Below are 26,587 nucleotides of genomic sequence, written 5' to 3'. Positions count from 1 at the left end.
TCTGAGGCCATTGTGCTGAAGGAATGCAGACATGGGCTGGCTCACCCCCAGATAAAAGAGAACTGGGGAGAGTCAGGATGTCCTGAAAGGAGGTAGGCTGTCACCTTGGCCCAAATGGAAGACAGCGCAGAGCCTGGTGCTTGGTGGGATAATCACAGCAGAACAATTTATTGAGCACTTAACTCTCTGTGACAAGCACTTCTCTTGGGTCCCTTGTGTATTCCCTTCAGCATCTTTATGGGTAGCAACTATTTCTAGCTTCACTTTACGCTGAGGAAGACTGAGGCTTGGAGTTGGAAGTCACCTGCAGACCCCGGGCCCTAGACGCACACCATTTGCCCCCAGTGAGTCCTTGCCTCATTTCTGCTTCAGCCCCAGCACTGCCTCCCACCGCCCCAGACCCCTGGCCCCTTCTCACTTGAACTGGTGCTCCCGGGAGCTGCGGATCTTGGAGGAGAAGCGCTCAGCCAGTTTCTCCAGGCTGCGGGAGTACTCAAGCTCGATCTCGGCTTTCCGGCGGAAAAACTCCTGGAGGTCCTGGAGCAGCTGCAGCCTCGACTCAGACTGCTGCTCCAAGCACTTGAACTGCTCCACCAGCTGCGTGCGGATCTCTGCGGACAGAGGCAGGAGCAGGCTGTTAGGCGATGGTGGGGAGAGCAGAGGGACCCACCCAGTCGACCCAATGCCAGTGGCCCAGGCACTGCAATACCATCTGCCACCCAGAGCCTCTCCAGACATTGGCAGGACGATTTGGCAAATGCCAGTTTTGGCCATGGTGTAACCCAGTGTTTTCCAAAGTTGAATCATTGCACGTCACCACCACGATTTTTGCCATATCCACACACGACCAGCATTATTATTTCTTCTGTATGATCTAGTAAATTTGCTCATTTTTCTTACTGGAAAGAACTTACAGTTTTATGTCATTATGACAAGTGTAAAACTAGAACGACTTGCCACCCTGATACACAGAAAATTTATTCAACAAAAACAGAAACTTTGTAAAATTCTCTCTAAAGACTACTGCTATCAAACGCCCTAAGCCTAAACTGCTCGATCTCCATCAACAAGAGGAATACAGGAGCATGAGAGGAGTTAAAGACAGACTTTCTCCAGGTATAGTCAGGACTGAGCGAGGGCTAAGCGTTTCAGTGTTATTCACTCTTAGGTTTCAGGGTTATTTAAGGCCATGCCTGTGTTCTACTCTGAATCACCTTGAATTCCATTGCATCAACATCTCAGGTATGTAGCCCAGACTTCAGGAAATCCTGACAGAGCAAATCAGGTCTGTGCAACCAGGGCAAAAGTTCATAAGCAGGGGCTAGAGATAAAAATCACAGCCAGATCCCAGTGGTTCTGCCACTGCTGCCATCTCCATGCATTAACCCCTTCCCTGCCATCCCACGAGCTGCTCAAGAGATCAGTCTCCCCACACTATGCTCACACCAACTCCCTGCTCAAAACTGCCCAAGGCACCCCCGCTCTGGCTGAGTATTACGTCCAACTCATTAGCACAGAATTCAAGGCCACCCATCACCTGGCCCCAAACTTCATTTCTCTGGATTTACCCCCAGTGGACTCTCCAAGCAATCCAAACCAGTCCCTGAGATGTCCAATTCCTCCTGCAGAAATGGGCCTCCTGTCTGAAAAGGTGGCCAGCACCATCTTAGCATCCTTTGGAGAAATGGTCTTCAAAGGGGGCAGCCCTACTCTGGGGCACTCGAAGCCTTCCCAAGGGGTGCACAGGCAGGAAGTGTTACAAAGGAATCGGTTTGAGATCCTGTTTCCATTCCCACTCTTTCCTCCTCTGCCTGAGAATGTGCCTCAGCATCTCTCCTTTCCCACCTCACTCTTTACAACCGTCCTCTCTCTTTGCAGAAGAAAGACTAACTTCTCCGTCGTCCAGAATCTGGCTATGGTGCAGTGCCCCGAAGTGTCAAGACAGACTTTGAGGACGATTTAGAATGTTGGTGCTCGCAAATCTTCTTTAACCTAGTTCATAAATCCTCGCTCCTCAAAGTGTGGTCCATGGACCAGTAGCATTAGCATCACCCATAGACTTATTAGAAACACAGAACCTCAGGTCCCAACCCAGACCTCCTGAATCACAATCTGCATTTTAACAAGATCCCTGGATGGTCCTTATGCACCTTAAAGCCATCAACCATTCATCCACATCATTATGAGAAGTATTTCCCATACTGTCTTACTTTTTATTTTTAGTATTTATCAAATTATAAAACATTGATATTATTTTGATGAACTGTATGATGAATCAATCTGAAATAAAGATACTTAGGGTTTTATGGCCAAAGGAATTTTTTTTAAAGGTCCATTTCAATTTAAATACATATTTTGGGCAAAAAGAATAGAGCAATCAATAAAAAAGTTCAGGGACTTCCCTGGTGGTCCAGTGGTAAAGAATCTGCCTTACAATGCAGGGGACGCGGGTTCGATCCCTGGTCAGGGAATTAAGATCCCACATGTCACGGGGCAACTAAGCCCGTGCGCCACAACTACTGAGCTTGTGTGCCTCAAAGAGAGAGCCCACGTGCCGCAACTAAGACCTGACACAGCCAAAAAAGAAATAAAATAAATAAATAATAAGTAAAAAAATAAAAAAGTTCAAGCATAAAAATATATTACAATAAAATTCTGTGAAGGAAGTAGAAGGAAATTATGAGCTCAAGAAGGTAAAGACAGTGTAAACTGTCTTTACAGTTTAAACTTAACAGTTTAAACTTAAACAGTTTAAACTGTCTTTACAGTGTAAACTGTAAAGACAATGTAAACGTAAAATTTCTGCCTTGTATAGGTCATTTTTGATGAGTGGTGGTGGATACCAATATATTGTGGTATTTATCTTATCACCTGGTAATTCCACTCATGGATCATACCCCAAAGAAATCAGTGTTTATGTCTACAAAAAAATATGGAAAAATACTCATAGAAGATTTATAGCTAAATATTAGAAACAACCCAAAATGTCCATTAAGAGTAGATAAGATTTTTTTTTCAGTAGGGCAATTTATTTCAAAATGCTTGTCACTCTTAAAATAGTAAAGTAAATTTATGCAAAGAGTAGGTAAGATTTTTTAAATGTGAGATATTCATTCAATGGAATACTATACGATAAGGAAAAAATGAACTACTGCTTGCTACCTGCTTAACTCTCCTTATGTTGATGGAAAGAAGGAAGAAAAAATGAGATCATGCAAAAATAGTTTATGGTGATAGAGGTCAGAGAAATGATCACCTTTGGGGGATACTGACTGAGAGGGAATGTGAGGGTACATTCTGGAATGCTGGAGATAGACTATCAAGGTTACACCTTGATCTGGGTGGTAGGCACACTGGTAAAAATGAACTGAGCTGCACACTTAAGATCTGGGCATTCTACTGTTTATAAGTGATACTTCAATAAAAAGGCAAACTAAAAATTGCTGTTATTTAGTTTCCATTTGATACATTTAAGAGAGTAGGGTAATTTTGCTCTAAGAGGTCAATATTTACAACACGGCAGAAATGATATCCTTTGTAACTATTTAAACTTCTAATGAAACATTTCAGATGTCAAGTTAAAATGTGTGGGGCAAAAGAGATTTTTTCCCCCAAAGTTCATTTAGAGGGTAGGCAAGCAAAAAAGTTTTAAAACCAGTGCTTTAGAGCCCAAGCTCTGCTCCTCCCAGGAAGTCCTGGACAGCTCAGCCCTCATGACCCTCCTATGAACTCCCTTGGTACTTGCAATTAGTCTCAGACCGCCTTGTACTATTTTTTTAATTCTTCATGTATGCGCGTCATATCGCCTTAGCTCCCCGAATGAAATTTAAGTTCTAACAGTGGATTCTCCCAGCACACATGGTATGTCAGTATCTGTATAGCAAATTACTATTTGCCTTTACCAAGTGCATTTACCCAAGGACATCAATTGCTGTGATTATGGGAATCTCACCCAACACACACACACACACACACACACACACACACACACCACACAAGCACCATACACACACCACACATACACCAGACACACATACAACACACGCCACACACTCACACAAAACGCACACACTCACCATGCACGCGTTTACACACACCACACACAACCCACCACAGATACACACACCATACACAAACCACATACATATACCACACAAACTCATATACCACACATACACCACAACCACCACACACACACTACAAACACACCACATACCACACACACACCACACATGTCCACATGCACACTCACACACATACACCACACACGTTCACACACACCACACATACACTATTCCCACACCAGACATGGATATTATTATTATCCATTTTTACAGATGAAGAAACCAAGCCTTCTGTGTGAACCAATCAGGAACTTGTCCAAGGTCACATTTTGTTCTGTGAACTGTAACAATCTACGCAGGCACTCCTTGACACAGCCTACTTGTTAAATTGGATTGAGATGCCTTCACTCCACAAGTGCAAACCCTGCCATATCAACACATAGTTACAAAAATGCTTTCTAAATATTTTTTTTTGATGGGAACCATTTTTAAAGTCTTTACTGAATTTGTTACAATATTGCTTCTGTTTTTATGTTTTGGTTTTTTGGCCCGGAGGCATGTGGGATCTTAGCTCCCCAACCAGGGATCGAACCCGCACCCACTGCATTGGAAGGCGAAGTCTTAACCACTGGACCACCAGAGAAGTCCCTAAATATTTTTAAAATTACTTGTAGACCATCCACTATTTAGGACTCATAATAACCTTAATAATTATTGTGAGCACTTACAGAGCACATCATGTGTTCCACGCCTGACGCTGAGTTCTTTGGATATTTATCTCACAGAATCTGTATAGCACCCCCTCTAAGGTGGGTGCTACTAGTATTCCCCCACTTTTTCCCCATAGATGAGGAAGTGGAGGCTCAGAGGTAAGCAGTCTCTGGTCATAACAGCTGATGTGTGGCAATTAAGCTAAAAATCAAGCCCAGCTCCTTCAGATGGGAGCAATGACCCTCCCAACTCCTCACTTAACTGAGGCCATACTACTTGCTTTAAAAGACTTGAATCTAACTTCTTGTGTTCAATACACAAGAAGTTGTGTATTCAACTTCCTGTATCCTTTTTGTAACAAGACGGTGGGCTAAAGAGATATTATTTATCAAAAATGCTGCAGCCACTGCCTTCCTCCATTATAGGGCATGATCAGGAGCCAATGTTCTCATATTTTAGAGGAAAATCTCATAAATCACACTGTGCTGACAGGAGATGATTTGGAAGGAGCAGAGAAACCTCCCCCAGTTCACACAAGCAGCTGGAGGCTCTAGCAGCTTGGACGGCTCAGAGTCAAGTCTTTCTAGCAGGAAATGCCCTGGCAGGAGCCGGACTGCAGCCTGCTGGTGCTGTAGAACCCTGCAGGGATTTGACTACCCATCTCCTTATCTCTAACTCCCTTCCAACTTGCTCTTCCTTGGAGCCAGCACAGATTTGGTTTTTCTCCTGGAAGATTTCAAAAGGAGGGGGAAATAAATAAATAAATAAAACAATTGCTCACAAGGCACAGACTTCATTCAGAAGACTGTCCCCTGGGAGTGGTTCCAGGCTCAGCACAGCACTGAGTGGCAGAAAAATCAAAGGGGGTTGGGCAGGGAGGAGAAGGGGCTTGGAAAGTCGGAAAAGGCTTCGATATCAGAACCTTAGAGCTGCAGGGGACCTGCATGACTCCTGGCGCAGCCTCTGGTTTTACAGACAGAGGCGTGAAGCCCAGAGAAGGTCTCTTGAAGCACAGCTCTCCCTGTGTTGCTCTCCTGATAAAACTCTCCATGGAGTAATAGGGGAGAACAAATCCTACTCCATATTTGATGTGCTTCTTTTACTTTAACCTTTGTATTCTATTGCGTTTGCTACAAGTTAACCATGAAAAGAATGTTGCCTATGGCCTGAAATATACAGGATAGCCCTTCTCAAGTCTCCGGCCTTTAAAGGAATAACACTCTTCCATTCATATAGAGATAAAAAAGTTGCAGAACAGAGAATAACATTTGTCCTGCTGGAGGTTTACAAACACTGTGACCAGGCCTGCATAAACAGCTGCAGGAACAAAGGATTCAAAGGATTCCTGCGCCAAGAAGTTTGCAACCACCAACCACACCCCCTCCCCTTTTAGTAAGAAAGAAGCCTGAATCCTGACTCAGGGAAGATGGTCCTTTGGGACACTAGTCCATCATCTTCTCAGTCTCCTGGCTTTCCAAATAAAGTCACTATTCCCTGCCACAACAACCCGTCTCTCAAATTACTGGCCTGTTGTGCCGCGAGCAGGACAAGCTTGGACTTAGAAAGATGACTCCCTATTGCTTACAGGATAGAGGCCAAACGCCTCCGACGTTCAGAGTCCAAGAGTCGACAGCCTGCCTAACCACCCCCCTTAACACTCCCGCTTATTGTGCAAGCAACAGTCTCACCCAAGACCATGGCGCCTGCACCAATGCTACCACCCATGGCGATACTCAGGTGACCCACGTTCCAGGAGGACAAGTTTCCTCACACTCTTCACCCCACTCACAACCACAGCCTCACAAGCAGAGGGAGCAGGGAGATTCTTCAGATCCAAGGTAATTAAGAATTCTTTTTTTTTTTAATTTAATTTAATTTTGATTCTTTTCCCTCTCTTTTTTTAAATTTTAGTTATTTATTTTTGGCTGCATTGGGTCTTTGTTGTGGTGCGCGGGCTTCTCATTGCGGTGGCTTCTCTTGTTGTGGAGCGCGGGCTCTAGGTGCACAGGCTTCAGTAGTTGTAGCACATGGGCTCAGTAGTTGTGGCTCACGGGCTCTAGAGCACAGGCTCAGTAGTTGTGGCACACGGGCTTAGTTGCTCCATGGCATGTGGGATCTTCCAGGACCAGGGTCTGAACCCGTGCCCCCTGCATTGGCAGGCGAGTTCTTTTTTTTTTTTTTTTTTTGCGGTACGCGGGCCTCTCACTGCTGTGGCCTCTCCCGTTGCGGAGCACAGGCTCCGGACGCGCAGGCTCAGCGGCCATGGCTCACGGGCCCAGCCGCTCTGTGGCATGTGGGATCTTCCCGGACCAGGGCACGAACCCGTGTCCCCCACATCGGCAGGCGGACTCTCAACCACTGCGCCACCAGGGAAGCCCAGGCAGGCGGATTCTTAACCACTGCGCCACCAGGGAAGCCCTCTATTTTTTTTTTTTAATTAATAGACTATTTTTAGAGCAGTTTTAGGTTTAAAGAAAAATTAACCAGAAAGTACAGAGTTCTCATATAACCTCCCTCACTCTCCTGAACAGATCCACCTATCATTAGCCTCTTGCATTGGTGTGGTACATTTATTACAATTGATGGACAATACTGATATATTATTATTAACTAAAGTCCATAGATTACATTAGGGTCACTCTTGTGTTTTACATCTATGGTTTTAAAAAATGCATAATGTCATGTAGGCATCACTACAGTATTATAGAGAGTATTTTCACTGCCCTAAAAATCCCCTATGCTCCATCTAGTCATCCTTTCCTCCCTCCTCGTCCTAACCCCCAGCAACTACTCATCTTTTTACTATATCTGTAGTTTTGCCTTTTTCTAAAGGTCGTATAGTTGGAATCATACATTATGTAGGCTTTAAAACTGGCTTCTTTTACTTAGTAATATGCACTTACGGTTCTTTCATGTCTTTTCATGGCTTGATAGCACATTTCTTTTTATTGCTGCATAATATTCCATTATTTGTAATAATATTTATGGTTTCTGTATCCACTCACCTTTTTGACAATTATGAATATTTTGTGCAAGCTTTTGTGTAAACATAAGTCATCACCCCATCTGGATAAATACCTTTTTGTTAAGTAATAGACTAAATTTAAGAGCAGTTTTAGGTTTACAGGAAAAAGAGGGAATTCTAGTTTTAAAACACAGGAGTTTTAAAAATTAGTACAAAATTCAAAAAGTAGAAAGTGTATAAAGAGGAAGTTCTCTCTTCCACTCTTGTTCACCAGCCACCTAGTCCCTCTCTAGCAAGGTAACCAAGTTTCCAAGTTTATGTTTCTAGAAATAACTGCATATTTCAAAAACATTATTTCCCCTGTTTTTATACATATTATATAGCATGACATTCACAGTGTTCTGTACTTTCTTCTTTTAAGAATACATTGTAAGGGACTTCGCTCCAATGCAGGGAGCACAGATTCAATCCCTGGTCGGGGAACTAAGATCCCGCATGCTGCATGCTGCAGCCAAAAACAAAACAAAACAAAACAAAAACACACACACACAAAATACACTGGGGAACTCAATCCATGCCATTTTATAAAGAACTTCCACATTCCTTTTTACAGCACTATAGAATTCCATATTCTATATTCTATATTCCAGATGTACAATTTTTTTAGCCAGTCCCCTTTCCTGGACCTTTAGGTTGTTTGTAATTGTTTACCACCATAAAAAGTGCTGGAATAAACAGCCATATACAAGCCTCATTTTGCACACCTGCAGGGATGTCACCTGTGTGATGAATTCTTCACATAGAAGTGCAGATCAAAAGGCACTGATGTTAGCATTTTCAGATTGCAAAAGTGCCCTTCCCTGAAATTTCACCAACTTGTACTCCCAGCAGAAATTTATGAGAGGGTCACAGGGACTATTAGAAACCTGACACGCTGGGATTTACTTCAAAATAACCTTGGGTAGGGGACCAGGGAGTGGTAGCAATATAGGTAAAAAACATGATTGGCCTTGAGTTGATTGGTGAAGTTTAGCTGTAGTGATGAACATGGGGAAGAGGCTTCTTATACTATTCTCTCTAATTTTGTAATGTTTGAAACTTTCCGTAATAAAAAGGAGAACAAAGAAAGTCAGGCAAGGCCAGAAATATGATACAGAGCCTGCAGCTCTGGTTAACAGGTCTGACCAGTTAGAAATTAAGAATGCCAATAACTTGTCCCTAGAGGCCTCTGCCCCTATCCTGCAGCGGGCTCTCCTGGGCTAGAAGGAGGGGCCAGAGCACGACCCTCAGAGCAGGCCCCGCTCAATTCTCATCCTTAGACCCTGTCCTGCGGATGTGGTAACTTTTCTGACACTCCCTGGGACGGTGAGGCCCCACTTTCACAGTCTGTGTCCGTCCTGAAAATCAAGATCAAGTGTTTTGCGCTCTGCTCCCCAGAGGCGGCTGGTGTACCCTCCCCAGGATAAAGTTTCAGGAGCTAACAAGGAGGATGGTATGTTACACAACTACGCACAATCCTGCCTGAGGCTGGCACTATTCTCATTCCTACTTTATAGATGAAGCAATTGAGATGCAAGGAGGGGGTGTGAGTGCCTATGGTCACCCAGAAAGTGGCAGAGCCAGGGCTCAAATCCAGAGTAAGGGGCAGACAGGAGCCAAGATGACCCAGTCTCCAGGTCAGGGTGCTTTCCCTGGGGGATGTCCCAACGCCCCCTCTTGCAGGGATCATGTCCCACTCCACCTCCTGTCTCCACTCCCCACTCCATCTGTCATCTCTGTGCCATTCTCACTGGTTCTGGCTGTCATCGTGTCCCCCAGTGCAACCTGACCTTGACCTCAGGCCCTCCTGTGATAGAAGAAGACATCAGTTCAAAGCCTGGCCCTGCCACATATTCAGCAGGTGAACTCGGGAACATTTCCTCATTTCCCAGGGACTCAGTTCCCCCTGTAAAATGGGGATGATAGTAATCTACCACATATTGTTGTTAAGGGTTCATAAGTGACCATGGAGAAAGCTCTTAGTACAGTGCTTCATCTATATCAGCACTGCACACAGTGGCCACTAGCCACACGTGGCTATTTAAATTTGATCAAAATAAAACATTCATTCCTCAGCGGCACGTGCCACTTTTCCAGCGCTCAAAAGCACGTGTGGCTAGTGGCTACTGTATTGGACAGCACAGAATATTTCCATCACTGAAGAAACTTCTATTGGATAGCACTGTATGAGAGGCTCAGTAATGGTTAGCTATGATTCTCATTTATTGTTATTGCTTTCTGTGGCCATTTCTCATATCCTCAGATGGAATAAAGTCCTAAGGCAGGGGTGACACCCATGTTTTATTACTCAGAATTTGCGCTCAGTGCTTCCAACAAGAGCAGTGTAATGGGGCCCGCGAGGCCCTCACAACAGTGTGATGGAGACCCACTCTCATTGCCGCCAGCCCAACGCCCAGCATCCTGAGGGGTCCACAGCCATCCGCCTCTAGCCTTAGGAGAAGCAGTGTGGCAGAGTGGATGGACGCAGCAGAGTCTGGACTCCAATTGCTCTCATGAGTTGGACTGTTGTCTCTGCCAGAGGCCATCATGAGGTCTTGGGCCAACGAGTCATTTTCTCTGAACCGTTTTCCCATCTGTAAAAGGCAGGTAACTGTGCTTATCCTGCAGCATTGCTGCAAAGATCAAAAATAATGTGTAGAATGTGCCAGGCACCTAGAAGACCCTCGGCAAACAGCCACCACCGAGAGGTGGCAGTGACACAGCAGGAAGGGCACAGCTCCCAGGCTTTGGGGAGAGCCAGCCTGGACTCCAAACCTGGTTTTCTCCACTTTGCAGAAGTCGCCTTGGCTCTCTGAGTCTCTTTTCTAGTCTATAAAATGGAGAATAATAATACCTTCCTGGTGGGTTTGTCAAAAGGGCGAGAGGTGGTGTGCATATAAAGCCCCTGGCTTGGTGCCTGGTACATAGCAGGTAGGCAATAAATGGCAGGAGGACTTCCCTGGTGGCGCAGTGGTTAAGACTCCGCCTGCCAATGCAGGCGGCATGGTTCGAGCCCTGATGCGGGAAGATCCCACATGCTGTGGAGCAACAACACCTGTGCGCCACAACTACTGAGCCTGCGCTCTAGAGCCCGCGAGCCACAACTACTGAGCCCGCGTGCCACAACTACTGAAGCCCGAGCGCCTAGAGCCCGTGCTCCGCAACAAGAGAAGCCACCGCAGTGAGAAGCCCACGCACCGCAACAAAGAGTAGCCCCCACTCGCCGCAACTAGAGAAAGTCCGCGTGAAGCAACGAAGACCCAACGCAGCCAAACATAAATAAATAAATATATATTAAATAAGTAAATAAATAAATGGCAGGAATGAGACATCACTATCGCTGCAGCCACGTAGAGTGAGCCCGGGGCACGCTGGGCACTGAGCTAGCTGATTCCCAGGCTCAAGTCACGCCCTCTGTCCACCACCCCACAAGGACCATCACCCCGGGACACCGTGGTGTATCATCCTGCGGCCTGTCGGCACTACGTTCCCTCTTCCTTCCCTGCCTCTGTGCCAGCCTGGGCCCACGTTTCTTTCCTTCTCTGGGTCCTGCATAAAAGTCTCCACGACCCCAGCACGGGCTCTGCACCCCAGCCACTTCACCCAGCCTCGTGAACGTAAAGATGCAGTTCGTCGTGGGGCCCCACGCCCCGGAGGGCACCCAGCTCCGGGCTGCTGTCAGGGCAGAATTCGCGCACAGCCGTTTCCCTGCAACCACTGCCGCCATGCGACCAGCTCCGCCCCGCCCGACCAGTAGAGCCAGCCTCCCCCTGGAAGCAAGCTTCTCTCTGCAGGCTCCAACCGGCTCACAGCACCTTGCATTATCTCTCTCATTTTGCCCAGGACCTCTACTAAAGACTTAAGTCCGTCCTTCATTAACCTTGACCAAGCCCCTTCGCATCCTACATTGCTTCTGACCACAGAAGAGGGCGCCAGGGAAGGATGAGGAAATTGAGGCCCAAGAGAAGGTAAAGGACCTGTGGGAATCACAGGATTCAATTCCGGCTGGCCTGACCCTGCCAGGTGCTGCCCTGGTCTAGCTCTGCTCCCCACCCATCTGAGGGAATCAGACCCAGAATGAGATTGTTTCTCAAATCTTAGCACGGCCTCAGCCCTGATAAGTGGGCCACTGGGTGATGCGGTGCCAAGAGCTGGGTCTGGGATCAGAGTTGCTGAGTTCAGAGCCTGGCCTTGAAGTTCGCTAGCTGTGTGAACTTCAGCAAATCAGCCTCTCTGGGCCGTGGCTTTCCCATCTGCAAAATGGAACGAATAACAGCAGACAATTATGGCACTTCGTGCTTCCCACTAACTGTCTCCTTCTTCAAGCAAAGCAGTGAATATTATGCTACAGCCTTAGGAAGAGGTCGCTACTACTGTTATACCATTGGATAGACTGAGGCACAGAGAGGTGAAGTGATTTGCCTAATTTCATCTAAACATTAAGGAGGCTTTTGGCTCCAAATCATGTATCACTTGCCAGAGGTGTTTCCTGCGCGCTTACCGTATGTACTATACCAAGTCAGCCAAGTTTTTACACTCTGTCTTTAGCCATCTCACAATTACTCGGGGTAGCAAAGGCCAGGCTTAGAACAGATAATCAAAGCACATCAACCCCTGAGGCCTCCCTGAAACAAAATTATATCCGCTTCCAGCTTTCTGGGGAGTGGGGGAACACATATGTTGGAAAGCAGCTGGGTGAAGTGACTGGCATTTCCCCCTCTGCTTCTGTTGATGAACATGGGGAAGACCATGTGCCTCCCCCACAAAGGAAACAGAGTATATGAGCTAGTGTTCTGAAAAAATAAGAACTATTTAATGATGATGATGATAATGCTGTCAGCCAGGAAAATCTTCCTCTAAGAGGAAATTATATGGTCCCAAAGAAACTAGGGAATTAGCACTGGATATACATTCATAGTTGAAAAGATGGGAGACGAGATTCCCACTTCCCACTGTGGTCCAATAGCACAGATCCAGCTCTGCGGCCCTGTGGGCATCCCTACCTGGATTGCGAAGCCAGGTCCCTTGAGGAGAGTTCAAAGCGGAGTGGGTGGGAGAGAGGGTTTCCCTATAGCATCTGGGCTGTGTCCAAATAACAGCCATTCCTTCTCATGAAGAAGTCAGACGGAAGTTGCCTCCCCACCTTCCAGATGTTCAGTGAAAAGCAAAGAATGGTCAGAATAAGGCCACGCCTCCTCCTACCAGAAGCTCTCAGTTAAAATTGGACATGATCAGTTTCAACACGACATTAATATTCACGACTTTGTTGCTCAATGGTTCTTGAAGGATCAGATGTATTTAAATGGGAAAAGGTCAGGAATCATTAATGCTGAATTTCCAGCTGCATCCTCTGACCAAAGACGCTTTTCTTTGTGTTTCCAATCCTACCCTGCTCCCAGAACTCAGAAGTCAGAGAACTGGGGACCCCTGGAAACATCTGTTTCCTAAACTTCAGAGCCATTTTCACAGTGTGTCCTCTCTAAAAACCATCTATCCTATATTTATTTAATATATATTTTTAAATCACCTCACTTTTTACAGAGGATACTTTACAGTATTGACATAAACGGAAAAACCTGAGTCACTCTCCATTGATGGAAGGTAACTGTAAAAATAAATACAATGATCAGAAAATAATGTTATTCAATTCTGCCTAGATTCTGTAGCCTGAGACCAGATTTCTTTCTTTTTCGTTTTTTTTAATTAATTTATTTTATTTTTGGCTGCATTGGGTCTTCATTGCTGCGCATAAGCTATCTCTGGTTGTGGCGAGCAGGGGCTACTCTTCGTGGCGGTGCGCGGGCTTCTCATTGCGGTGGCTTCTCTTGTTGCGGAGCATGAGCTCTAGGCACGCAGGCTTCAGTAGTTGTGGCACGCGGGCTCAGTAGTTGTGGCTCGTGAGCTCTAGAGCACAGGCTCAGTAGTTGTGGCGCATGGGCTTAGTTGCTCTGCGGCATGTGGAATCTCCCTGGGTCAGGGCTCAAACCCGTGTCCCCTGATTGGCAGGCGGATTCTTAACCACTGCACCACCAGGGAAGCCCATCCAGCTTTCTTTTTGATAAAAGGAGTCTGGTAAGTATTGAAGGAAGTGTTGAAGACACACAAGCACCTAACAGCAATTTTCTCCTTAAGAGGGGTTGAAGGAGAATTAACAAAGGAAATAAGTTATCTGTTTCTGTGAGTCAACACTATTTAGTTCTGTCCCTGTGAACCACCTAAAATTACCCTATATATACACCATCAGTGGTGCTCATCCCTCACTTCAGGAAACAGCAATTGGTCTAGTTCCTTAATTCACAAAAGGGAAACTGAGGAACAGAGAGCCTTACCCCAATGTGGTACCAGAACCTGGGTCTCCCAGCTTCTTAGCCACTGCTCAGCTCTTTTGACTACAGTTCTTCATATACAAGTCCTTTCTGCTCTGTTGTGACAACAGGCAGCTAGTACAATGTCAGTGTCTACCACCAAATTGGTTCCTCACAAATATTTTTAAATGAATATATTAGCCAGTCAGAAGAAACAGTGCATTGTGGAAGGTTGAATAATGACACCCCCGCAAGGATATTCATCTCCTAATCCCTAGAACCTGTGAATATTACCTTAAATGGCAGAAAAGGACTGTGAAGATATGATTAAATTAAGGATCTTGAGATGAGCAGATTATCCTGAATTACCCAGGTAGACCCTAAATGGAATCACGAGTGTCCTTATAGGAAAGAGAAAGAAAGAGATTGGCACAGACAGAAGAGGAAGAGGTGATGAGACTACAGGGGCAGAGATTGGAGTGATACAGCCACAAGCCAGGGAACGCTGGCAGCCACCAGAAGCTGGAAGAGACAAGGAATGGATTCTCCCCCAGCATCTCTGGAAGGAGTAAGTGGGGTCCCCTGACAACATCCTTATTTTGGCCTGGTGAAACTGACTTCAGACTTCTAGCTTCTACAACTGTGAGAGAATTAATGTGTGTTGTTTTAAGTCACCAGATTAGTGGTAATTTGTTACAGCAGCCATGGGAAACTTATACAGTGTACATTATTACCACTTTGAAAGCTCTAAAGAATTACAGAATATGGTCTAAGCAGTGCATGATATAGAAATTCAGATGACCAGAAGAGGGAGGGACCTTGGGGTGCTGGAGAGCTAGCTGAGACCTCAGGAAGGAGGAGAGCTGAGGCGGGATTTGTAGGATCCAGAGAAGCAGAGAGAAGGAGCTGGGCATTATATTATACAAACCCACAAGCATTTCCTGACTGCCTACTATGTCTGTGTTAAAGGACAGGAGGATCTGAGATAGAAATAACATGTACAACAGGATCCCTGCCCTCAAGGAAGTACCAGTGTACTGGGAGGATAAGGCATACCTAGGTGAAAAAAAAAATTAGCAATATGAATTGGAATAATTCCCTTTCTAGGATCAGAGGAATACACCCAAAAATGTGCAGGAATTTTTATCACAACGTTATTTATAAAAGTAAAAACTTGGACACAACACAACATAATCCAACAACAGGGGATTGGTTAAATATCCTCATACATCCATGCGATAAACTTCTCTGCAGTTTAAAAATCAGTGCTGTATAATAGTTAATGACATAATGATATAATAGTTATTATAGTTAATATAGTAGTTAATAGTTACAGTAGTTAATATGTAATTAATTGGAAAGTTAAAGTTAATTGGAAAATGCCCATAATATATAGTTAAATAACAAAAGTGGGTTACAAAAATAGGAGGTATAATTTAGTCTTCCCAAAATATAACTATAGCTATTTATACACAGAGCAAAACTAAAGAATATACAGCGAAGTGTTAATTGTGGTTACCTCTACGTGGTGGGATTACAGATTGATTTATTTCTTGGATAAATATTTCCTGAGCACCTAGGTGCTAAGCCATGGCTTGGCAAATTTTTCCTAAGGGGCTAGATAGTAAATATTTTAGGTTTTGCAGGCCATACAGTCTCTATTGCAACTACCCAATCCTACTCTTGTAGCACAAGAGTAGCCACAGACAGTATGGCAATGAATACACATGGCTGTGTTTCAATAAAACTTTATAAGAACAGGCAATGGGCCACATTTGACCCATTGGACCAAGGTTGCCAACACCTGCACTAATCCCTGTGCTTTTCTATTTCTATATTTTTCAAATCCTCTATATAATAGACATTACACCTCTAATATGGGGAGGGGCAGTAAATTTTAAAAAACACTCACTATCGGGAATTCCCTGGGAGTCCAGTGGTTAGGATTCCAGGCTCTCACTGCCAAGGGCCCGGGTTCGGGAACTAAAATCCCACAAGTTGAGCAGCGCAGCCAAAAAAAAAAAAAGGATTAAAAAAAGAGTTTCTTAAAAACAAAAAACAGCTTACTATCAATTGGCCCTGGAAAGGCCATGGTTGGGTCTAGTAGGGAAGCAACCTCAAATATCTCCAGGGGTTAGGCAGGTAACAAAAATGTGATTAGAGACCTTGCATAAAACAATACAGAGAGCACAGATTTCACCAAATATATTCAAATTCACTCTTTAATGTTAATGCTGTATCTGCTAAACAAAAGTGATCTATAAACCTCTAGTTTATGACTCCAGCAAATGTCACTTTAGCTAGTGCCAGCCCTGATTCAAACCCAGAGCATGACAGACCCCACTGTGCCATAGCTGTCCCCACCTTGACCCCATTAACTCATGTTGAAATGACCAGCCGGGGCCAGAGCTGCTAATCTTCATTGAGAAGGTGCCTCCGGCCATGTGTGCATTCACCTGACAGTAATAGGATGCAGGATGAATTTCCTTGACCTTCTGATGAGAATGCCACATGGAAGAATATCCAAGGCCTCAGTGAAGCCCAAATATTTTATGCACATTGCAGCTACTGCTCACGAAGTCTTGCCATGGGATGGAAAGGCACTACATCAGGCTGAGTGATTTATGTTTCTGAAAGCTACGTGAATTATTGCCCATTACCTCGTTCTGGCAACTTTGCAAATTCTTGCCAATTGATTTTTGGAAAGAAGAGAATGAGAAACAAGGTGGGTTGCTCCTCTGTGTGTGTGTGTGTGTGTGTCTGTGTGTGTAAAACTCTGCAAAGGTTTTCAAAGGGAATCTTTATCCATTCGACAACAGGGGCAGAGGTTAAATTTTCAAGGAGGTCAGTGAGCGGGGCCTGTTTATTTGAAGGAGTTTTATTTTTGTAGTGCACATCAAGCAAGTCTTTACAATCACTGCTCTAAATTCTTGTTGTCAATCAGGAACCTTCAGGGAAACTCTTCAGGAGACCTTCCATGCCTCAGAGGATAGATGGAGTGCAGCAAGACATAAAAAAAGGAATCTAGATATGTACCTTCTCAAATTCTGAGTCCACACAAATTTTAGGAAAAGGCTCAGAAAAAAATACAGAATTATTATGGTTGCCTAATGGCTTAATAATGGCTTACAAGCCTGAGCACAGATAATGTTAGCACATGAACATGCTGTGGTCTGGTAAGGCTATTTCATACTCAAACATGGACTTGAAAAAATAGGGTCTGGGCTAGTTCCCTCTCTGCCTTAAGGTATTAACCTCATCCATAAACTGGGATTAATGAGACCTACTTAATAATTGTGGTAAAAATCAAATTAGGATATATATACACACATGAAAGAGTTCTATAAACAGTAAAAAGTTTAACAGCTGTGATTCTTCTTCGTGGTATGATTATTATTACTTTATAAGAGTCCATTACCTGCAAATTAGAGCAAAATGTGGCTGTACATCCACCAACTGCAATAGCGACACAAGCTCAACCACAAAGGAAGTGGTTACAGCGTCCTTAGCAGACGCATCTCCCAGCGTTACAGCAAATTTCAACAGTCAGGCTGGAATCCCATCACTCACACTTGGGCTCAGAGAGAGCACTCACTACCCCAGTATAAATCTATGTGTGCTGCTAATGCAATATGGAACTCTCTGCCAAGCACGTATTTCATGTCTTGGGTCCTACTACCAAAGAGGAAAAATACCTCATGTTTATTCGCTTGCCACTTGGCAGCGGAAATGTAATGGGTTCTTTCTGCTCCCTGCCGGGGCCATAACTCTTCATGAGACGTTGGCCAGATAGCCTCACTCTTCTCGGTCAGTCGGTCAATGGATTGCTTTTGTGGTCCTACTACGGACCAAGCTCTGGGCTTCAAATTCCGTACAAATCCGGGTTGTTGGATTAAGGTCTATTTCAGCGTTAAGAGCTTATCGGATGTTAACCAAGTGGACAATTTCTTAGTCTAACACCCCTCTGTGCCCCATTTGGGCATAATTCAGGTTACGTGCTCTATAGTTCCACAGGAGTCACCTCCCAGCCAAGGTGCCCACCTCCCACACCCATCGCGTGCAGATGAACTCCAGCCCCTTGGCCTTCCCCTTCCTCTTCCCTTGGCCTCTAGTAATTTCTCCCAACACTGAGGTGAATTGCTGGCAAGAACACAACAATAGCAGATTCTAACTTTCGAAGCACTGCCTGTTTCCTCCTGTTCAGCTCTTACATTCTCCCTCCTGAATGAGGGCAGCTGCTGTGGGTCAGCTTATGGGGGAACTGAACAGATAAAATGCCATCTAATATTGCATTCCAGTTTCCAGGACCAAACCTTTTGGATTCTGAACGTACTTCATGGTAGGAAATACATGAAATATATTTCCTATACAGCAGAAACACAAATGCCAGTGGTGCTGATTCCTTTACAGTGTCTGTCTTCGAGAGGTTGAGGAGTGCTGGGCAAAACCACAGTCTTTACAAGGCTCTGGGTCCACCACGTCCCATAAGAAGGGACATAACGGATCTACAAGCACCTGATAGGGAGGGCGGTGGTCTGGCCTGAGTCCTACTTTCTGAAATTCTAGGGACCTTAGTGATCGTCAAAGCCAGCATTTCCTCCCAGGGAGTTCCCCAGACCCCTTTGCCATGAGATGCCCCTCATTCCCACCCTGAAACCTATCTCACCACATATCCCCTAGGTAAGGAAATGGCACTTTGATTCCCCTACTTGCTCGAGTTAGAAACTGGCCATCACCTTACCTCTCCCATACACCCAAGCCTCCATCCCAATCCATTCTAGTGCCCCAAGACTTCTAAATTCATCCATTTCTCTCCATCTCCACCACAACCCTAGTGAAAGCCGCCATCATCTCCGACCTAGACAACCACAGCAGCCTCCTAAACCAGTGTCCACATCACATTTGTCCCCTTTCCAATGTTTTAAAATCAGTTCTTCTTTGGAAAGTAGCACTCTCATTCATGTCACCACCAGCAAGTCTCTCTCCTCCCCATTCTTCACCTCCAGCCTAAAATCCTTCAATGGATTATCATCCCTTTTAGGATAACAGACCAACCCCTAATGGGGCCTACAGGACTCTCTATGATGTGTTCTCTCCACCCCAGCACGGCCTCACCTGGTTCCCTCTGTCCCTTGCTCACTATCTTCCAGCCCCCCAGGCCTTCTCTCTGCTGCTTGAACATACCAAGTTCCTTCCTGCCTCAGAACCTTCGCACTTGCTATTCTTCTGCCTGCAATGACCTTTTCTTCTTCTCTCTGCTTTTCTCTTATCCTAACTCCTATTTGTCGACAGGTTTGGAGAAATGGAATAACTCCTTTATGGTGTCGCTAAGATCATTAAATGAGATTATGCATGTAAAGTGCTTGGCCTGAGTATCCAATAAATGTTACATATGCACTATCCATGTTTAAATCTGAAAATGCATTCTTATTCAGGCCCATGTATTCTTCCTTTCTTTCTTCTCAAGTTAATTGCTTTATCTTCAACTCTAGCAAGTCTTTTCAGAATGCTCAGAAGGGAGATAAAAAGTTTCTTGTTTCTACCTAGACCTGGAAACCTCTTGGATACTTTCTTTTCTCTCCGTTTTATATAAACTTTATGTTTTACTCAAATACTTAAAATCCTCCCTTCCTCCTAAGATGTGGATGACCCAATTCATATCTAACTTTCTATTACTACATTCAATCATTCATTTACACGTTCAGTCAAGATTGGTTAGCACCTACCAGGCCCTGTGCAAGGACAGGAGGATACAACAATGGAGATGACACAGGACCTGCCCTTGAGAAATTCAGCAGAGACCAACAAATACAAAAACTACAACCATGAGCTGGGATGGAGGTATGCACAAAAGAGCCTAGGAGCCCACTAAGGAGGAAGCAGGGACTCTGCAGGGAAGACAGTAATGGCCAAAGCGATCAGAGGCTTAACTTGGCATCTGGGCCTGGCCTTGGAGGGTGGATGGTGTTCACCAGCTGAGGCAACAGCAGAGAAGGCAGCAGGAGTAAGTCAGTGGACGAGGCCCCAAGGTCTGGAAGTGCATGGTGTGTTCAGGGACTGGCAAAGGGCTTGCTGAGCCCACAAGTTAAGGAGTTTGGCAGGATGCAGAAGCTCAGGTGGGAAGGGTTCTTTGGAGCCAGACTGTGGATGACCTTGAAGGCCACATTCGGGGACTCAAACTTTACCCCACAGTCAATCTGATGGAAAAATGTGGTGGCAGCATGGGAGACAGGTGAGAGGAGACGGGAGAAAAGGAGACCACTCAGGAGGCTACTGTGATCCTACAGTCAGGGATGGGGAGGCTCAGCTGAGAGATTAAGTTCCTTCCACAAAGTAGATATTTCATGTGATGACTGACAAATTCTGCTTCCTTAACTTTTACAAGAGCCCCAGGCATGCAGTGCCACCGGACCACTTTCAAATGCTGAGTTTCTCGCAGTAGTCTCCACATGCAACCTTTCCTTTACAGCGTCCAGCTCAGAGTTCTCTCCACCTTGGCTGGTGGTGATGAAGGCCGTGATGTGATGTGCTGCCACTGCCACATGCACGCAGTTCGGAGCCCAAACTGAGATCAGAGGTGTCAGGCAGACAACCCCAGCATCTATGTGTGTAACTGAGTTCATAAACCTGTGAAAAGGAAGACAGTCTGGGAGAAGAGGTAGCTTCTAGGTAAAATATGGGTATTACATTTACCCTTCATTTTGTGAACTCCTAGTCATACCTCAAGGCCCAATTCAGATGTCCCATGGGAGACACCATGAGATTTCATGATAAAGCTTAGCAGAGTAGGAGAAAAGGGCTTCTTCCACCCTTTGGCTTAGAGCAGAGATGGCTCTGGGGCAACACAGACCAGCAGGATCACAGAGGCACATAAGGGGATGCAGCTCAGAGAGCACCAGGCCCAGGCCCTGGAACGGAAGTGGTAATCCCACAAGGGCACCGTAGCTGGGGCAAGGGGTGATGCTTCACTCTAGGTTCCTGGCAGGAAGCAGATGTCAACTATAACACGAGTACACTTGTTCACGGCACATGCGAGATACCCTTTGGACATGTGGCACTGCCGGGCCCCTGCCCGGATTTCCCCTTCCATAGAGAACATGAACATGGGATCATGGCAGCCACCAGAGAAGCGAGGTAAGGGATCCAAGGTTGATCAATCTCAAATCAGATTCAAAACCCATCTGCTCGAGGCAGGTTCACATACCTGATCTCCCTTAGTGTGACCGCGCACCTGGAGGAGCTTGTGAATGAGCAAACTGAGGCTCATTTGGCAAGCTCCCCAAGGCCACTGGGCCGCCATGTGCTGCAGCCAGAACCTAAGCCCAGGACATGTGAGCCCAGGAAGGCTCGTCCCCCAAGTCTCAGCGCCTCGGCTTCCCACTCACCAGAGCACCAGGGTCACCGATTCTGGGGACAGAACCATGAGCCAGATGAACCCCTCCAGGAAAGATTCCAGGCACAATGATTCATGAGAGAGGGAAGAGAAAAATAACACCGTGCTGTCAGCAAGAAGTGTTCAAACGCTTCCTTTTGCACTTCTGTGGGACTTGGACGTGCTCTGAGCCAGGTGTTTCCATGCAGCCAGCCAGAGCGACGGCCTCTGGAGAGATGTGAAGCCTCAGAAAGGAATGCAGCCTGCACTGAAACCACAAAAACAGATGCCAGGGTGCAAGCTGGAGTCGGCATGGGCTCAGATGGGCACCCAGACCCTGCGAATTCATTACCATTCTCTGGCCTCCCTGTCCCACTCTGCAAGGCCCATCTTTCAAAAGCCCCCTTTCCAAGTTCAGGAATGAAAGGCCCCAAGCCCCACCTCCCACCCCCGGGACTGTCTCCAGAACTAGAGAGGGGCTGTTGTTTTGATGGGGCTTTTCCTCCCAAGCCAGTGGGAGAAATGCCCACGGATCCAGTTTAGCTCAAGTGCCCAAGTGTACCTCCCATTAGCATTTCAGAGATGTGGCTAATCACCAAGAACCATAAACTCAAGGGAGGGTGCGGGGAGAGATGAAGGAGAGGCCTGCTTCTCCTCCAGAAACACGGACTTTTATTTGAGGGGATGACCACATAGGACTGAAAAAAGAAAACGCCCGGGGAAAAGCACGAACTCTAGCATTTCTCTATACTGGGCGGTCGGCAGGCAGGGGAACCTGGGGTACAGTCACCAGCAATTCTGCAGGCAGAGCTGCATGGTGTTCATGCAGAAAAAGGATACCTAGCAAGTGTCGCTTGTCATTTTTATTGGGCTATGAAAACATCTTTACAGAACAATTCGCTCCTGACCATCTCCTCTCCTGGGGACACAGAGGAAGTGCCATGGGGTAAAGCCAGACTCGTGAAATAGCTACTTCGGCAAAGTGGCCTGTGTCTAACAGTACCTTACAACCACATAATGCTTGATGCTTTTCAAAACCCATCTGCATCCATTATTTATTAGACCCCACATGGCCTCCAGTTCACAGTGGAGAACTTGAGATGTGGGAAACCTAGGACGTGGGGCTGGCAGGCAGGTTCCTGGTCTCGCCACCACCTCTCCACTGTCCCACTTCCTCCCCAGTTCTGTTGGGCAAGTGCCCATGGGAGAGTGATCCTGCTGCACAGTACTGTTCAGATCAGAAACCACTTCCCAAACTCTGAGCGTGGGCCGAAGAAAGAATGAATGAATGAACTCCTTGTAATTATAGGCGGGCAGGGCAGATACCATCATTCCCATTTTCCAGGTGAGGAAACAGAAGCCCTAGGCCTGCCAGACACATGTGAGCTCCCTGAGGTCCCAGCTAGGGGTGAACTATGACCCAGGATTTGTGATGCCCAGCGTGCCAGGTTTCATTAGATGCCCCAAACTTCTTCAGCTCCTCCCTGTACTCACTATCTTTGCCACGTGACTCTATAGTTCCTCTCTCACTAAAGAGGTAGAATCTGTTTCCCCACCCCTTGGATCTGGGCTGGCCTATGACTTGCTTTGGCTGAGAGAATGTGGTATGCCTGGGCCCCAGAGGCCTTGCGTGTAACAACAAACCAGGAGTCTGTGCCGCTCCTCCCCACTTCATCGCCTGTGCCCACCTGCTCTTACACCCCTGCCATTGCCAGGAGCACATGCCCAGACTAGCCTGTGGGAGGACAGGAGACACGGGAATGGAGCTGCGTTGCCCTGGTTGCCCTGGTTGCCCCAGTCACCCTGACCCAAAACAGCTAACCTCATACATGTGAGTGAACCCAGCCAAGATCAACAGAGCTGCCTAGCTGACCTCCAGACACACGAGCAATGAACACTTGTGACCCATGCCACTAAGCTGTGTAGCTGGTTGTCGTGCATGATTCTATGGCAGTAGCTAACAGGTACACAGCGCCTGTTCCATCCACCCATCCTCCTATGCCTCCATCGATTCACTCAGCGTGTATTTGCTGAGTGCCTACTACATGCCCAGCACCGTGCTCGGCACTGGGGACACAGTGGTGAGCAAGGCAGACCCTGCCCTGCCTTTGTGGAGTGCGCAGACCAGGGAGGAGGACTGATAAGCAATTACAATTCACGGAGAGGAGGGTGGGCAGGGAGGCTAGGAGGGGTTCCTGGAAGGAGTGACATCTCAGCAGAAATCTAAGGGCTGGAGAGGAGCCGTGGGGCTAGGAGAGGTGTCAGGGAGAATGTTCCCAGTGAAGACTCAGCCTGGCAGAGGCCTGATGAGGTATCTGGCACTGAAGCCTGGAAGTAAGAAGGTGGGGGAGGAAAGGGGACTCCAGAGGGGCCAGCATCAGAGGGACCCAGCCATCATCCCAGACACTTTTTCCGTATTTATGTTCAAGGCCACGCACAGATAGAGAAACAAACGCAGAGGCCACAGAGCAGTTCCATTGCACACTCAGGGAGCAGGGCCTGAGGACAGCCTTCTAAGGGCAGCAGCAGAAGTTCTTGCATTTTTACTGTAAGGGACATTTGCTACCTGCCTAAAGCTGTAGGTTCTTTGCTGGTTCTCGCACGGGACAGAGTGAGGAAATGAAAGTTTACCGATGGAATCTAGAACACTCCTCTAAAGCAGCCAATCAGAGGGAGACAGAAGTATGCTCATCTCTATGGAGAAAAATGGGGAAAAAAATGCCAGGGGAGGCTGTATGTTGTGGCATTCATTCATCCATCCATTCATTCTTTCAGCCAAGTCCGCCCTAAGTGGACACACTGTGCCAGCCCCGAGGAGGACTGAAGATGACTGGCCCTCAATCCTGTCTGCAAAGACCTCCAGTCCAGAAAAAACTGGGTCAACACCAGACTTTCTGTATAGACAGAGCCTAGAGGCAGCAATCTGCTGGATGTGGACACTTGGGAAATAGCTTTGAAGCTGGTTGAGAATAAGGAGAGTGCATTTTTACTTAGATTATGTATTTATGTGGGGTGCCTTGGGGAGAAGAGGTTGAAGTCACCCTTTGGCTCAGCCATTACGTAGGGGAGATCAAATATGTGTGGAACAGCCTGCAATACAGTTATCAAATGGGAAGGGTGGCAGTGAGATTCAGATGGAATTTGAAGAGTTTGGAAGAGGGCAAGATGGGCCATTACTGGCTGAGTGAATCAGGCAGGGCTTCTAGAAAGAAAGATGAGTCAAAGATTGAGGAGAATGAGGAAAAGGTCTAGAGGGGGAAGGAAACATCCAAAAGTGCGGAGGTAGGGAAGGCTGGAACCAACCTGGGCACTCATTCTGGGTGCTTGGAGCACAGCCGTCAACAATAGGGAAAAAGTAGAAGGTCAGCTGGACAGGCAAGCTGGAGCCCAATGAAGGAGGTTCTGAGATACTAAGAGATGGAGGTTGAACTTTATCCAGAAGATAATTGAGTCAAAGAATGTGACATCAGGGGTGCATTTCGGGAATATTCATCTGACCAACTAATGGGTTGGGAAGGAGAGACTGAAGCCAAGAAGAGCAATTAAGAAGATCCCGCCAGAACCGGCTGGAGAAGAGAAGACAGATGTGAGAAACAGACTCCAAATGACTGCACAACTGGCTGGATGGAAAGAGCAGAGCCGAGAGTCATCCCAAGGTTTCCGTCTGTGAGGATGACTGTGAACTCCACTGCAGTAGGGAAGACTGGAGGGCTGCCGGTTTGTGGGCTGAGGCTGTCAGACATAGTGGGGTTGGACTGCCAGAGGGGCGGCCGGCAAGGAGCTCAGGGGAGAGCAAAGGTACTGCTGCTGCTGCTGCTGCTGCTACTGAAAGACAGGCCAGGTTTGGAAATGAGGAGATGGAAGCAACGGGGAGCCAGTCAGAAAGAAATGACTGAAGCCGCAAGGGAGAGAGAAGAGAAGAACAAACCAGGAGCTCGTCCTGCTCCTCCCACATCATTGCCTGTGCCCCAGGGAAATGCTGTTCTAGGTCCCAAGCCTTGCCTGGGTCGGATCTTATTTATTTCTTCACAGTCAGTCTCCCCGCAATAGAACGTGCCCTCCATGAGGGACTGTTGTCGGTTAGATTTTCTGCAGCATCCCCTGTACCTTGAATACTGCCTGCACATCAGAAGAGCTCCTAAGTGTCCCATAGACATGTTTGACGGTGACTGACCTGGCCACCACCCCTGGAAAGGAGAGGTACAACATGCCAGACCACACTCCAGTGACTGGGATAGAAGTGGACAGTGATCCAAGCTGGGTGTGGGGAGAGGGTGTCCACTCACAGGCTGCTCGAACCAGCTAGTCTCTCTCAGACATTTGAACTAAGACACAAGGATTGAGGGCAGTTGTGATGGGAACAGGAGCCTTAAAGCCATGCAGGCTCTGGGCCGGTGGCCATCGTGGGCCGTGAGCAAAGTGAGTAGGTGAGAAAGCCTGTGGTCAGAGAGAGGCAGGAGAAAGGGGCAGAGAGAAGCAGAGACACACGACCCCTGAGAAATGAGCAGAGTGGCCTCCATTCCTAACTTCCCAGCTCCAACCTTGGAAGTACTGGCTTAACTCTGCTCTCAGCCCCTGGGCACTGTGGGGGACACAGAATCAGCCACCAGATTCTCCTTCAGGAAGGAAGGCTGCATCCTCCCAGCTGCTGGGAATGCTTCCGGAAGACTACCCGTGGCTGCCAGCCCCTCTGGAGACTGAAGAACGCTGCCTCACCCATGGTCACGCTCCTTCCAGCAGCAACCCACGTCCATGACTGATCAACATCCCATGTAAAGGCCTGGGCCCCTTGCTCCAACCTGGGACAAGTCTGAAGGGCCTCTCCAAGTTCCAGAATGTCACATAGAATGGGCTGAGGCCTTCACTGGGACTGCATCAGAGCTCAACTCCTCCCTCTGGCCAATCACCTTCAGAAGGGTTGATGCCAATCAGACACCCCAATAAATGCCCTGCATGCTAATCTCCATCTCAGCACCTGTTTCCCAGGGAACCCCACCCTCAACAGCCCTAATGTTGCCTATTATATCCTTATAATAAACTCTTTGTATACTAGCCAGCACAAGTAAATCTTTTTTTTTTTATAGATTTTTTTTTTTTTTTTTTGGCTGTGTCGGGTCTTCGTTGCTGCGCG

The 26,587-nt window shown here is 46.7% G+C and overlaps 1 protein-coding gene across 8 annotated transcripts in view; it reads right to left on the bottom strand.

The window, feature by feature from the left end:
- Positions 1-26,587, bottom strand: part of SRGAP3 (SLIT-ROBO Rho GTPase activating protein 3) — a 333,106-nt gene that overhangs the window by 137,252 nt on the left and 169,267 nt on the right. For all 8 annotated transcript variants that reach the window (XM_070046600.1, XM_070046601.1, XM_060307410.1 and 5 more), the window contains one exon: positions 419-611. Coding sequence is in view for 5 of the 8 variants with exons in the window: in XM_060307406.1 (XP_060163389.1) it covers positions 419-611 (193 nt within the window). In the remaining 3 variants the exon portion in view is untranslated. The remainder of the gene's footprint in view (positions 1-418; positions 612-26,587) is intronic.

This window comes from Globicephala melas, chromosome 11, assembly GCF_963455315.2.
Source record: "Globicephala melas chromosome 11, mGloMel1.2, whole genome shotgun sequence".
Taxonomy (NCBI): domain Eukaryota; kingdom Metazoa; phylum Chordata; class Mammalia; order Artiodactyla; family Delphinidae; genus Globicephala; species Globicephala melas.
This window is presented reverse-complemented; position numbering and strand designations above follow the sequence as displayed.